Below are 13947 nucleotides of genomic sequence, written 5' to 3' on the forward strand. Positions count from 1 at the left end.
TAACGGCGACTAAATTAATATGAAACTCTAGCAAGTCAAACCTAAGTTTTTGTTTTGCATACATTTGCGACTGCGTGGTTAATTTCAATTGCAATTTATTAACATTATAAAAGAATTTTCTCACTAGCACATCAAAGTGATTTTTGTCATTTTATACTCATTTTTAATTAGTTTGACGAGCACGCTACTTGGTGTTATATAAGTTTTACAAACAAATTTTTTATTGTAAACAAATTTTAAGTATAAATAAAAAATTCTTGTATAATTTTTAGCAGAGTGAGTAATGTGCTGTAATTCGAGTGTTGCGGCTATGATTTTACTTTTTAGCTGCAAGCGCAAAGCTGACGAAATGGCTTCAATTGTGGGCTATACACCCAAAGCTGGGATTGAAGAGAGCGTGCCCGTTTGGTTGAAGATCGACTGGAACGACGAGGTGCTGCATAATATCTATAGAGACTGGGCCACTTACTACTCGAACAGAAGACGCGAAACTTTTGCTTTGCACTACTACAATAAGGCGCTGGAGTTGAATGGCCTGGACGACGATACGTTATATAGACGCAGTCAGGCTAAGCGCAAAGCGGCGCAAATAGAAGGAGCGCTGCAGGATGCCAGAGCGGCTTCAAGTAAGTTCAGTTATATTTATATAACTTAAAATTTATGCGCTTTGTTTTGAGCAGAAATGGCAATTGAGCGTGGCAGACCCAATGTGGCCATGAGTCAGCAAATTTGCGATGCGCTGTTTGAGCTAAATCGCATGGAAATGAGCAAGGTCGAAATGCATAATCAGAAACGCATGTATACGGGTGTTAAGGCCAAGACCTTTGATATGCGTCTCATTGTGGTGCGTATACTTAATATGAGCATATGTTCAAACTGCTATAGCCTGCAGCCTCTTTTAGATAGAGGATGTAATCAAAGATGCAACTGGCAAGGCTTGTGCCGAGTTTTATTTAAAGAATCAAAAGGTAGCCAAAATAGTCAACGCCATTATAAGAGCCAATGAATTAATAGACGAGCGTCCGAGATGGAAAATCTTAAAGGAACAAGGCAAATGCGATGTGCTCAGCATACCAGAAGAGGAGGTAAGCTAGTTGCTTATTATTCTCATATACATACTTTAAAACGCTGCATTAGGAAGAGATACTGTCGCCTTTGGAAGCAGCACGTAGACAACGCGCTTTTAATATAGCACATCAGACGTTTTTAAACGAAGCCTGGTTGGATGTAAGATTTATGAAAAATCTAAACAAAAATCCCAATTTATTTCTACGTCAATGCAAATACAGCAAGGATTTTCTAGAAATGTTCTCACGCAAGCAATACGCTATAGTGCGTAAATTTATAGTAAGTATAGCGTCAGTTTGCAATAGTTGGGTCTACGTATACTTAATTTTAATTACAGAAAATGATACACTCGCGCAGTCCGCTCTACTTGGCAAGCTATTTAAAATATGCCAATAACGATTTGAGGAAAAAATCTAGATCAGCATTTCTGAATCGTGTGCAGTATCAAACGCATCGTAATATGAATGCAGATTTGAAAAAAATCAAGGAACTGCGTCAGAAAAAAGATTTAAGGGTGCGTTAAGTTTTGAATAACAGCACTGTCGATTAATTTTGACTGTTATTTATAGGCGCTGCAGCAATATGTAGAGAATATTATGGGCGAATATTATGTTATAAAAACACAGCGTGTTATGTGCTGGAAATTTGAATTCATCAATGAAGTTTACAATACGCTCGCGCTAGCTTTGACTGAACAGTATTATGTACCCAAACACTTTAAACCCACTAGCAAATCCATGTTTCTGCTGCTGCGTCTAAAGGAGGATACATTCAAAGAAGTAAGACCATTTGTATTTGGCGATAGATCCACCTATCAGGATGTGGATGTAGAAGATCAAGCATCGCTTAAGGCCAAGTATGTGCTTTTTAAATGATTGCTAATTAGTAAATAACTGAAATGCTTTGCAGACAGTTAATCGCACGCATGGAGCGACGTATTTTGTTTGCAGATTACTCCATTGAAAAGTGTTATCTGTATCATCAAATAGCCAGTGAACACTTTAAACAAGGACGTCATGATGAGTGCTGCCTGAACGCACGCAGAGCCATGAAAGGTTGTTAACTAACTTAATTTATGAACATTTTAATCTGTACGTACATTTTGTAGAATGCAAAAATTGCAATAGTTGGATTTGGGCATTTCTGGCTTGCATATTGATTGTCAAATCGAACACAACTTTATATAAAGTTGAGCGCACCAAAGAGGCTTTGGAGCTGGGTTATAACATAGCACAGAAGCTGAAGAATCCCGTGCTTATCAGATTTATTGAAGCCTGCATTTATTTAACTGATGAACTCTTTAAGAAAAAAGCGAGCATGCAAACTGACAGACAAAGCAAAATTCCTGACAGACAAAGTAATCGATCTTTCGATAGAAATCAAATGCATATGTAATTTAAATCAAAAAATTTATTAAGCCTAGCCATGTGTAAAAACAGAAATATGAATAAAGTTTTTCTATTAAAATTTATTTCAAAAAAGTTGATATAAAATCTACAATAAAAGTATAGTTAGATATATATAAGTAACTAGTAGAGCAACATGATGAGCAGCAAGCTTGAAAAACTCTCGAATAAATCGAAAGTTATTACAAATCTAGCAGTCCCTGAATTTGGAATATACCAAAATATTTTAACAAACTGTAGTCAGTAGCACAGTAAACACACATACAGAAACAAACTATAAAAATAATTCACAAACATCACAAACATAACTGACATATACAAAAATATACAAAGATGCCTTCTGTTGTGGGTGCTATACCCAAGGCTGGCCTCGATGGCGTCATACCCGAGTGGTTTCGCCTAGACTGGCCGCCGGAAATACTACACGGCATCTATAGAGATTGGGGCACATATTATTTCAATCGACGTCGCGAGACCTTTGCGCAATATTATTTTAATTTGGCACTGCAGCTGGAGCCCGATGATTATCCAACTTTATATAGACGCAGTCAGGCCAAGCGTAAAGCGGCTGAAATCGATGGCGCACTGCAAGATGCCAAGGTGGCTGCAAGTAAGTGTTTAATGCATATATATTATATATACTATACTGGTGCTTAAACTAGAAATGGCGCTTGATGCCAGAGGTCCAAATGTGCTGATAAATGGTTTGGTCTGCGATGCGCTATTCGAGTTGAATCAATTTGAGAACAGCATGAGCGAAATGTACAACAATGTGCAGATTTTTGAGGGCGTCAAAGTTGAAACATTTAAAAAGCGTTTAATTGTCGTAAGTAGCAGCAGCTTTTAAAAGCACAATAGTTATACAAAACTAGGCATACATAGCTTGAGGAAATAATCAATGATATAACGGGTGAAGCGCTGTCCATATTCTTTTTAAAAAATCAAAAACTTGTTGGCCATGTAAGCGAGATTTTAAGAGCTAAAGAGTTTGTCGACACGCGTCCCTTGTGGAAAATCTTGCGAGATCAAGGCAAATGTGATGTGTTGAGCATACCAGAAGTGGAGGTAAGCTGCTTGGAGATGCTCTAATTTATGTGTTTTAACTCGTTTTGCTATAGGAAGTGCTATTATCGCCGCTGGAAATGGCGCGTCGAAAACGCGCATTCAATGTAGTGCTGCAGAATTATTTGAACGATGCGTGGTTTGATGTGCTCTTTACCAAAAATCTACGCACTAATCCCAATCTGCTGCTGAATCAATGCAAATATTCCAAGCAATTTCTATTTGATTTCTTGAACAAACAATACAACATCGTTTGGCGTTTTATAGTAAGTATTAAGTATACGCTTAGTGTTTAATAATAAGCTTTATGCCTAAACAGAAAATGATACATACACGCAGTCCGCTGTACTTCTTGAGCTTTGTCAAGTTTTCGAATAGAAAAATGCTGGAAAATTTCAGAGAGGCTTATCTATATCGTGTGCAGTATCAAACGCATCGCAATATGCTTGCCGATCTGAAGCAAATACGCAAGCTGCGCGAGGAAAAAAAGATAAAGGTGCACTGAATCAGTTTTAAGTATGCAAACTTATTTTAATAGCTGCTCAATTTGTTAGGCCTTGGCGCAGTATGTGGAACGTGTTATGGGCGATTATTATGTAACCAAAACTACGCGCGTCATGTGCTGGAAATTTGAATTCATCAACGAGGTCTACAATATTTTTGCGCTGGCGCTTTCCGAGCAATACTATGTGCCCAAGCGTTATAGATTAACTCCGCGCTCCATGTGGCAGCTTTTATATTTACCCGAGGATAAAATCAAAGACATTGTGCCCTTTGTCTTTGGCGATCGTTCGACGTATCAGGAAGGCGATCCCGATGCCGTCGCCGCCAAGACACGCAAGTACCTGGGCCGCTTGGAATTGCGCCTACGCTTTGCCAAATACTCCATAGAGAAATGTTATCTGTATCATCAGCTGGCGTCGGGGCATTTGATGCGTGGTGGGCATGATGAGTGCTGCTTCAATGCGCGCAAGGCCATTCGAGAGGCGCGCAGCTGCAACAATATGCTGTGGGAGTTTCTCAGCATTATACTGATTATCAAGGCGAATACCATGCTCTATAAGGTGGAGCGCACTAAGGAGGCGCTGGAGGAGGCGCTGCCGCTAACGGAGCGCATGCAAAATCCGGTGCTAATCAAATTTATTGATTTGTGCCTCTACGCCACAGAGGAAGCTTATACCAAGAAGGTGGCCTCGATTAGCAGTCGAATGAGTAAAGTTTCTGGTGGCGGCTCCGTACATTCTAATTAGTACTTTTTATAAAAACAAATTAAAATAATAATTTAATAAAAATTTATAAACTCGCCACAAAAAAAGAACAGGCTAAAAATCGGGCAGACATTAGTAAACATTAGCGTTAACTTCAACATTTTTTGAGGGTCTTCAATAATATATACAAGCATTTAATTATAACAGCATAAAATTTGAAAAAGGTTATTTATTTCTTCTATTTTTTACTATCGGCATTATTTATTTTAATTGTAGCCTAGAATTAAATTCTATGGTACAATTGGTATAGCCAGAGCAACAAAGGCCTTCAGGATTATCGGCATTATAATTTGTAACAATAAATATAATTTTATGCTAGTTATGTTTCTAATTGTTGTTATATGGGAAGATGTTGTTTAATTTGAATTAACATTAATTTACAAATCAGGTATATATTCTAAAAAATAAAGTTTTTAGGTCATAGTGTAATTTAATATAAATTACCAAAAATAATTTTTTTTTGTTTATTTTTAAGATTTGCTTGCTGATTCATACGTCCTTTTTAGCAATTGCAATCGATAAAACGATTTATTTTGCATCTAACCGAAAAAAGGCTAAAACGGCAACACTAATCTAGTGTGCTAGGCAAACGACTTTATGTATAAGCTTAGCTTAGCTTATTGTTGTTAGTAACACCAGATACACCGTAGCACACAGAACACACAGCTAAACATTTTTAATATATACAAACAATAAAAAAAAAAACAAATGTAGTAAAAAAAAAGTAAAACAGATACACAGTGGCACACAGTTAATTATTTTAAGAAAATATATAAAAAAAAAAGTGCAAATGCATTAAAAAACACAGTAAAATTAATACATTTTTACATTTTACACAAATTTTTAAATCAATTTTTAAACAATGACTTCCATTGTCGAAACCAAAGCACCGAATGCTGCACTAGGCGAGGCTGTGCCCATTTGGTTTAAGATCGACTGGAGCAACGATGTGCTACATCAAATCTACAGAGACTGGGGCACCTACTACTTCAATCGACGACGCGAGACCTTCGCTTTGCACTACTACAACAAGGCGCTGGAGCTGAATGGCTACGATTATATGACTTTGTATAGACGCAGCGAGTCCAAGCGCAAGGCAGCGCAGATTGAGGGCGCGCTGCAGGATGCCAGAGATGCTGCAGGTAAGTCGTAGAGCTAGCTCAATGTGCGACGCCTAATTAACGCCTAACAAATGATAATTAGCGCTAGCTGTAAAGGACAAGGGCCATAATGTGAAAATCAATCAGCAAATATGCGATGCGTTGTTTGAGCTCAATCGCTTTGAAATCAACAAGGCCGAGTTGCATGGCAATCTAAATATATTTCGTGGTGTGCGCAACAAACTTTTTGATAAGCGCATTGTTGTGGCAAGTTTGATAGCGCATAGCTAATAGCATAGCATACTAATGGGCGTCAAAACACTTGCAGGTTGATGAGGTTATTACCGATGTAACTGGCGAAGCCATGTCGCTGTTTTTCTTGCAGAACAAAAAGATCATACGCCGCGTTGCCGACATATACAAGGCCCAGCAGTTTGTGGACAAGCGTCCGTTGTGGAAGATTCTAAGAGATCAGGGTAAGTGCGATATACTCAGCATACCCGATGAGGGTGAAGTGCTGCTGTCGCCCTTGGAGCGCGCACGCAGAAGTCGCGCCTTCAATGTAATACATCAGAATTATTTAAACGATTCCTGGTGCGATGTGCTATTTATGAAGCAACTGCGCAAAAACCAATCCCTGCTGCTGAATCAATGCAAATACTCACGCGCGCCACTCACTACGCTCAGCTATAAGCAATATGCCATAGTCAAGGGTTTCATAGTTAGTGCAGCTTACACACATTTTTTACTTATGATATTTAATTAACTTTTGTTATAGAAAATGCTGCAATCGCGCAGTCCCATTTACTTCTTGAACTTCCTCAAATTCTCCAACAAGAAAATGCTGGAGAAATTCCGCGAAGCTTTTCTCTATCGCATACAATACCAGACGCATCGTAATATGCTGGCGGATTTGAAAAAAATACGCAAACTGCGTAAAGAGAAAAATATCAAAAGCCTTGCGCAGTATGTGGAGAAAATCATGGGCGAATATTATGTCACCAAGACCAGGCGCGTCATGTGCTGGAAATTTGAATTCGCCAACGAGGTGTACAATACCTTGGCCCTGGCGCTTTCCGAGCAATATGTTGTGCCCAGACGCACCAAAATAGGACCGCACACGCTGCGTATTATTTTAAAATTGCCCACGGAGAAGATTCTGGACGTTATGCCATTTGTGTTTGGCGATCGCAGCACTTACCAAGAAGGCGATTTGCCAGATGGAGCATCGTCCAAGAATCGCATGCTCATCGCACGCATGGAAGATCGCATACGATTTGCCAATTGTTCAATTGAAAAGTGTTATCTGTATCATCAGATTGGCAATGTGCATTTAAACCATGGCCGACAGGACGAATGCTGCTTCAATGCGCGACGTGCTATTAAAGGTTTGTTTCCAAATTGGTTTATATTATATTATATTATCCTATAATCTCATCTAACTCATGTATACTATAGCTCATTTGACAAGTTCTTTGACATTTTTGTAAAAAATGGAAAACGAGGTCATTATTGAGTGTGCAAATGTATTGTAACAGGAGAAGGAGGCGTGGCACGACCCCATAAAAGATATATATATGCTTGAACCCAGCCTCGACGAGCTTAGCTGATATAAGCCATGTCCAGTCTTTCCGTTCTGTATGAGTGCCATGTCTTCTAGCACAACTACAAGAGCTAGAGCAACCAAATTCTGAATGTTGCTCCTATATCCAGACACTACGCTTTTATTTTTGTTTTTTTTTTTTTAATTTTCTCGCCCCGCAAATCGAAAAAAACGATATAAGGCAGTAAAAAACATCTTTAAAAATCCGAAATAAATTACAAAAATGCCTAATCATGCTTTCGACCGATTGTGCAAATTTCAGAACGATCGGATAAATTTTGTAAATTTTGAGCTAACGCTTTCTTCAAATTTTTCAGAGTCTCGCAACTGCAATAGCATCATTTGGCGTTTTCTAAGCCAAATACTAATTGTTAAGGCCAACACCATGCAGCATAAATTGGAGCGCACTAAGGAAGCCTTGGATGAGATAAAACCCATGGCCATGGAGTTGAAATCGGCGAATCTAATCAAGTTTATTGAGTTCTGTCTGGTTTGCAATTACGAGGATATGCATCGAAAGTCACAGAGCTTGAGTAGTTCAAGAGCTAGTAAGGCCTCTGGTAATAATATCATGTAAATTTCTATTTTTGCAATTTTAAATTATATGTATAAAATCCTATAGGATCACCATCGAATTCACGTTCACATTCAAAGCATTCAGCAGCATAAATAAATTCAATTAACAACTTTAGCTTATCTTTGTAGCTCAACTATAAACTGAACTTCTTTTGCGCTTAAAACTTTTTATTGTTGGCTGCTATATAGATACATATATATAACACACGCACACACACATACACACACAAGGTAGTCATAAAAATTCTATCAACTCGATTAAATTATAACAAGTGGATTTTCATGTTTTTGTGTCGCATTTATGGCTTTTTATTGTGCTAATTTTATGCACGGCGCAGAAACGCGAGAAGCACACGCTGTGGCTTAAGAAAATTTTAGACACACACACACACACATGCACACTGGGGTACATAGATAGGCAGCTGTGTGCAGCAATAATACTTGGCACACATTTAGTGGCAGCATTTAGTGGCACATTGCGGCTTGAAGTTCATCCTTGGGAGCAGTGACGGCTCTGCCTCTTGCTTTTGTTGTGTATTTATTTTTTAGCGTGGCGTCACACTTGGCAAAGTTTTTGGCCTACCTTGCCACATGAAACCACTCACGACACACACACACACACACACACGCAGGCAGTCACCTGGCCTTTTGTCTTATCAAACTTTTGGCGCGCATGTGTTTATGCCACAAATGGCACTTTTGCGGCAGCGGCAGCGCATTTTATTTTTTACTGCCACTTTTCGCCATTTTGCTTTATCATTTTTATTTATATACGCATGTGTGTGTGTGTTTGTTTGTTTCAGCCTACTAGGCAGTTGGGCGTGTCACTTGCCCTGGCTTAAATAATAAATACGCCAGCGACAGTCTAAACGAAAATTGGGCACAGTGTAAATGTCCTGGCAAGTTCACCAATTCACAAAATGAATTGCAACTGCATGAAAGTAATAAGTAAATAAATATTAAAATATGCTGCAGCAATAATATTTATTAAATTAAGTTAGGCTATTTGGGAAAACTCTATTAGGCTTAAGTTTTTTTGTCAACAATAAGTTTTGTTTATTATTGAAAATAATTTTTCGACGCTGTGTAGCTTAATTAAGTTCACATTTAATTTTATTAAATTTACCTAAATTCATTTTGATTTTATTTTTTATTTTTAATAATATTTATTGGCAGCATTGTATTAAATTAAGTTCGCCTATTCTATTCGGATATTTAGGAAAACTCAGTTTCACGTTTTTATTTGTCAACAATAAGTTTTGTATATTATTCAAAATAATTTTTCGAGTCCGTGTAGCTTTATAAAATTCAGTTTTAGTTTTATTACATTTAGTTGTTTTAGTTATGTTATTTTTTTTAAGAATATTAATTGCCAGCAATTGAACGTATATATCTTAATTACTTTCATTCACTTAAATTTATTTTGTTTTGTTTTATTTTTAAGCTCTTAGCTTAATGCCAACTAATAAGCCCAGTTAAGGCCTTACCCTTGCTAGCAAGCATTTAAGCCATAAACATTTATATGGCCGCCTAGTTCTATTTTATTGTCCTCGGCAAAGGTGCGACAAAGGCAACTAAACTAATGACACTGTATTTATATGACAGCCCCAAAAGTTTATAAATATTTATGGCCATCGCTATTGTTGTTGTTGTTGTTGTTGTTGTTGTTGTTACGTTGGCTTTACTTTCAACAAGCTGCAGCTCATTTGCCTATTTTAAAATTCCAAGCAGGCGTAGCTTCATTTTTGACACCCGACGGAGCAGCGCAGCGCAGCAGCTTTCAAGCTGCAAACAGTTCGATGTTTCCTTCCCTTTGTGTCCACAGCAGCACGTTGACGCCATTGTCACGCACACACGTACTATATTTTTTACGCGCATATCATATTGCACACACACACGCACGCACGCAAAACAAGCAAGGACACCCCTTTGGGGCAGCACAAGGGCTAGGGCTGATGAAGTAAATAGAATCACGTACACTAATTATCATCAGCAGCACTCAAAAATATATATATTTTTATTAATTTCATCGAGTAGGTAACGCCCCCCACTTTACACGCGCTGATGGGTAAAATTTTTAATTGAGATCCCAAGCATTACGATAACGTCTGGCACTTGCTCCTCTGTTTGCATGCAAATTGCATACTTTGGATAGTTCAATGGCATATTGATGATCTGATTAGATTGGCGACATGTGTGTGAAACCCCAAGTAAGCATTGCTAATGATATATGTATATGTGCGCGTGTGTGTGTGTGACTTGGGTTGGAGATTAATGCGGAAACTTTAATTAAATATTTAAAATATATTTTAAACCTAAATTACTAGCATAGCCATTCATATTTCATATTATTGTTTGATATACATACCATCTATATATTACTTCACATAAAAAACTAAGCATATAGGCAATATAACTTTTAATAACTTTATTGTTATAATATGAAATATTTATTAATAATAATTAAGTATTTCTGTTTTTAATTTGAAAGCAAACAATTTGAATAAATCTATAAATAATAAATAAATAAAATAAATATAAAAAATATAAGAAATATAAAAAATAAAATAAATTTAATATATAAATAATAAAAGTACAAAAATATTATAAATTGCTATGGCATAAATATATATTGATGTATTCAAATCAAGTAATATTTTCATAATTTTTAATGACAGACTTAATTATTTTCTCCAAGGTATTTACTAACTTTTTACAAATTGCTTTACTTTTGTGACTTTAAGCCAGACAAATTAAACTTTGGATCAATTCTTATTGATAAGAATACAATAAGTTCTCTTTTTGACTTAGATCTGCGCTGTATGATGTCCAATCTAGGACATCAATAACATTATTTTTTTGTTGTTAAAATAATTCAATTCAAAAATAAATTACGTGCCTTATCAATATTTATTTTAGGCATTTCTGTAAAGTGCGAATTTAATTAAAATTTTAAAAACTATAGTAACTGAATAGGTTGAATAAAAGGTTGAGCTAATAGCAATTTTTGAATTTGCTGCTTACTAATGAAACGAAATGCAGACAATACGAAAATTGATGACTGTCTATGATATGTTAACTGGTCTGCTAAGCAGTAATCAAAGAAAATAAAGGGTGTACTGGAGGGGATCCCTAAACCAATACTGCTGATAAATTTGTATAAATATAAATGGGTAAGTTACATAAATAAAACGTCAGATAAGATAAGATTACAATTCGCTTTTTATCAGGCGTTATCGCAATGAAAAGAACATTGCATTACCACACACACACACACACATAAACTCGCTCTCATTAAGATTGGCTATAGCAGAGCTATCAGGCATTATATGTAGTTTGGCTGGTAACGCGCTGCTTGCAACAAGTCGTCGGCGCTCTAACGTTAGAAGTTGTTAAAAATTCCAAAAATAAAGCCAGTATGGATTATAATCGGCCCGTTGTAGAAGTTATACAAGTGCCACCGCCAGCTGGGCCCACCACGGTCATAGTCCAGTCACCACCCAAGGACAAGGGCTGTTGCTGCTGCCCCTGCCTGCCTTGCTGCTGTGGCTGTGGCGATTGCTGTTGCTGCTGCACCATCATGTAGAACTCACTGGACTCTCTGAAGTGGCGCAGCAAATCCTTTAATGCTTTACGTTAAATTAAGTTTCTATGGCTTGGACAACAACAACAATTTTTTCGTGCAATAAAATTTTACGATTTTGTTATAAACAATGCCATTGTGTGTGTGTGTGTGAGTGTTGTCTTGCATAAATCTTCAATACAGCATTGTACAATAAAAAGCTAAACTTAATAACATGAGCAGCCGCAAAACAATTTGTAGTTCTCTATGAGTGGCAACCCTTTCGTTTCGTTTTCGGGGCGGCGCGCCACATAATTTTGGGCAAAAGTTTCGCATAGTTGACATGCCACAACTTATTATTTATATGCATTTCGCCCAACTTGCCAATAAAACCGAAAATGTGTCAAAAATGTGCTCAAGCTATGCCCACGAGAGCCTGCGCCCATTTGATAAAACATTTTATGAGCTTTGCTCTCTTGAATTGCAACCGCAAACGCCGCAAAGTTTTCGCTTTTTTATTTGCTTTGTGACCAACACACAGAGTTTTGACAAGGGTCTTGGGCTTTATAGAGTTGGCTCGTAGTTTTAACCCAATGCCAAACCCAATACGTTATGTGCAAGTGTGTGTGTGTGTAATTTTTTGTGCTTGTTTATCTAAAGCCTGCACCGCATTACTCATACGCACTGTTGCGCGCGTGTATTGATTTACAGTGGGTGCAAGTTATAACTAAAAAGATATTAATTAATTAACGAAATTCTTGTATTATAGACAACAATTCTGCTGTAGTTTTATTTTGTTATTAACTTTGTTCAATTTTTTATTATGCGTTCTTATAATATTTATATTCTAAATAATTCACTTTATACATTTAAAGTGCATAAATTATTGCTTTTCTTAAATTTAAATAAACTTTCACTTTACATGCTATGTATAAAAAAAAGTTGCTTAAGTACTCATAATTTTTCTATAATTTATTTCTAAAACGAAAGCTATTTAAGTTAGATAAGTTAAGCAGTGTTTGCTTGGGTTGTTGCCCATTTTTCAGCTAGGACCACATATGTGCCCATTGTGCTTCCACATAATCTCTATTGAACATTTGTTGGCGTTAAGAATTTTCTTTAGTTTCTGTTTCGAAAAGCTTCGATAGATTATTCCCTACCACAACTAAGATGCACCTAATCATATAATAGAGTGAGGTTATGGTTCATTTGAGGCTTTGTTTTGGCCATGAAGAAGATGTAGACATTAACGGCTTGCGCTGAGTTCGAGCTTTGTTATACGCATTAATAAATATGAAAAACTTTATGCACAAATTGTGGCATATATTTTATTTATGTGCACCACTGTGCCTAGCGTTTTGCATAGTTTTTGGTGACACATTAGCTTATCGAAGCTCATTGATCAAATGCGCAGGCTTTAGATAAAAAACATTGCCGCGCAAGTTTTGTCTGGGGAGCACAAAAAAACCACCAAAACAGTCTGAATTTCCATGTTATGAGTTTAAAACGCGTTTTGGCGAGTAGCAGTAAAATTGTTAACCACTGCGTTTAGCTAAACGAGCAACAAGTACAAGTTTAAAGCAAAACTAACGACATGTATAATGCTGGCTACCAAGTGGAGGTCATAGATCCTTACTATCCGCCACCAGTTGAAGTCATTGAGGTGGTGCAACAGCCTGCCTATGTGCAACCAGCTGCTGTTGTGATGCAGCCGCAGTCCCAAACCATCTACGTGGAGGAGACGCCGGCGGGACCAACGCAGGAGCAAATGCAGTGCTGTCTGCTGCTGGGCGCCTGCTGTGTAATGGAGGAGTGCGGCCTGTGTGTTATTTCATAGAAATTTGTGTGTGTCTAAATTCTAAAAACTAATCAGCAAATTTTGCTGTGAGTCAGCAAATCAGTTAAACATTTAAAAATAAGATAAGCAAACAACAAGCAAGCTGACAAGCTAAAGTATTGATAAAACTATAAACTGCTAAATTGTAAAAGAATGTGAAAAATAAAAGCTAAATTAATCAAATGGTTTGACAACGTTTTGCTGTTTATCTGCGGCCAAAAAATAACTAAAGATTATCAAGCTACAAACTTGATAATAAAAGTGTTTTCATTAACAACAAACATTGTTGTCATATGCGCAAGAATTTGCCAGGACAATGTTTTTATTAATTATAAGCAACTCAAGCAGCAGCAGCAGCAGCAGCTGTAGCCGCCAATTAGCCGAATGTGCAATTGAAATTTTTCACTGTCTCAGGTACTTAAACCACATAACATGCTGTGGCTACTCATTAAAGCTCCCCACACG

At 37.1% G+C, this 13947-nt stretch overlaps 4 protein-coding genes across 5 annotated transcripts; all 4 read left to right on the forward strand.

The window, feature by feature from the left end:
• Window positions 1-182: 182 nt before the first annotated feature.
• Window positions 183-2510, forward strand: LOC108595437. 2 transcript variants are annotated; one of them, XM_017980667.2, is made up of 9 exons: window positions 184-276; window positions 328-626; window positions 681-844; window positions 903-1085; window positions 1138-1347; window positions 1406-1582; window positions 1638-1924; window positions 1978-2123; window positions 2177-2510. In XM_017980667.2, exons 2-9 carry the CDS (start codon window positions 350-352, stop codon window positions 2461-2463), a joined length of 1731 nt encoding a protein of 576 aa, XP_017836156.1. In that variant the 5' UTR covers window positions 184-276; window positions 328-349; the 3' UTR covers window positions 2464-2510. The 2 variants fall into 2 exon arrangements, with proteins under 2 accessions (XP_017836157.1, XP_017836156.1); XM_017980668.2 differs by lacking the exon at window positions 2177-2510 and having other exon boundaries at window positions 183-276; window positions 1982-2053.
• Window positions 2511-2707: 197 nt separating this feature from the next.
• LOC108595427 lies at window positions 2708-4839 on the forward strand. Its single transcript, XM_017980655.2, has 6 exons — window positions 2708-3084; window positions 3137-3300; window positions 3357-3539; window positions 3593-3802; window positions 3856-4032; window positions 4091-4839. Exons 1-6 carry the CDS (start codon window positions 2808-2810, stop codon window positions 4784-4786), a joined length of 1707 nt encoding a protein of 568 aa, XP_017836144.1. The 5' UTR covers window positions 2708-2807; the 3' UTR covers window positions 4787-4839.
• A 755-nt stretch (window positions 4840-5594) lies between these two features.
• Window positions 5595-8198, forward strand: LOC108595297. The gene is made up of 6 exons (XM_017980509.1): window positions 5595-5946; window positions 6008-6171; window positions 6233-6625; window positions 6683-7292; window positions 7825-8067; window positions 8130-8198. Exons 1-6 carry the CDS (start codon window positions 5667-5669, stop codon window positions 8174-8176), a joined length of 1737 nt encoding a protein of 578 aa, XP_017835998.1. The 5' UTR covers window positions 5595-5666; the 3' UTR covers window positions 8177-8198.
• Window positions 8199-13141: 4943 nt separating this feature from the next.
• On the forward strand, window positions 13142-13615 carry LOC108595885. Its single transcript, XM_017981175.1, has one exon. It carries the CDS (start codon window positions 13240-13242, stop codon window positions 13480-13482), a length of 243 nt encoding a protein of 80 aa, XP_017836664.1. The 5' UTR covers window positions 13142-13239; the 3' UTR covers window positions 13483-13615.
• The last annotated feature ends 332 nt before the right edge of the window (window positions 13616-13947 follow it).

The sequence above is a fragment of the Drosophila busckii genome, chromosome 2R (assembly GCF_011750605.1).
Source record: "Drosophila busckii strain San Diego stock center, stock number 13000-0081.31 chromosome 2R, ASM1175060v1, whole genome shotgun sequence".
Taxonomy (NCBI): Eukaryota; Metazoa; Arthropoda; class Insecta; order Diptera; family Drosophilidae; genus Drosophila; species Drosophila busckii.

Bases quoted from the DNA above. Each gene is read 5' to 3' on its own strand.
- LOC108595437 (XM_017980667.2), top strand. From the start codon at position 350: ATGGCTTCAATTGTGGGCTATACACCCAAAGCTGGGATTGAAGAGAGC. The intron at 1,348-1,405 runs GTAAGTATAGCG...TTTTAATTACAG, and splicing joins CTATAGTGCGTAAATTTATA to AAAATGATACACTCGCGCAG. The intron at 1,583-1,637 runs GTGCGTTAAGTT...TGTTATTTATAG, and splicing joins GTCAGAAAAAAGATTTAAGG to GCGCTGCAGCAATATGTAGA.
- LOC108595427 (XM_017980655.2), top strand. From the start codon at position 2,808: ATGCCTTCTGTTGTGGGTGCTATACCCAAGGCTGGCCTCGATGGCGTC. The intron at 3,085-3,136 runs GTAAGTGTTTAA...TGCTTAAACTAG, and splicing joins AGATGCCAAGGTGGCTGCAA to AAATGGCGCTTGATGCCAGA. The intron at 4,033-4,090 runs GTGCACTGAATC...TCAATTTGTTAG, and splicing joins GCGAGGAAAAAAAGATAAAG to GCCTTGGCGCAGTATGTGGA.
- LOC108595297 (XM_017980509.1), top strand. From the start codon at position 5,667: ATGACTTCCATTGTCGAAACCAAAGCACCGAATGCTGCACTAGGCGAG. The intron at 6,172-6,232 runs GCAAGTTTGATA...AAACACTTGCAG, and splicing joins TTGATAAGCGCATTGTTGTG to GTTGATGAGGTTATTACCGA. The intron at 6,626-6,682 runs GTTAGTGCAGCT...CTTTTGTTATAG, and splicing joins CCATAGTCAAGGGTTTCATA to AAAATGCTGCAATCGCGCAG.
- LOC108595885 (XM_017981175.1), top strand. From the start codon at position 13,240: ATGTATAATGCTGGCTACCAAGTGGAGGTCATAGATCCTTACTATCCG.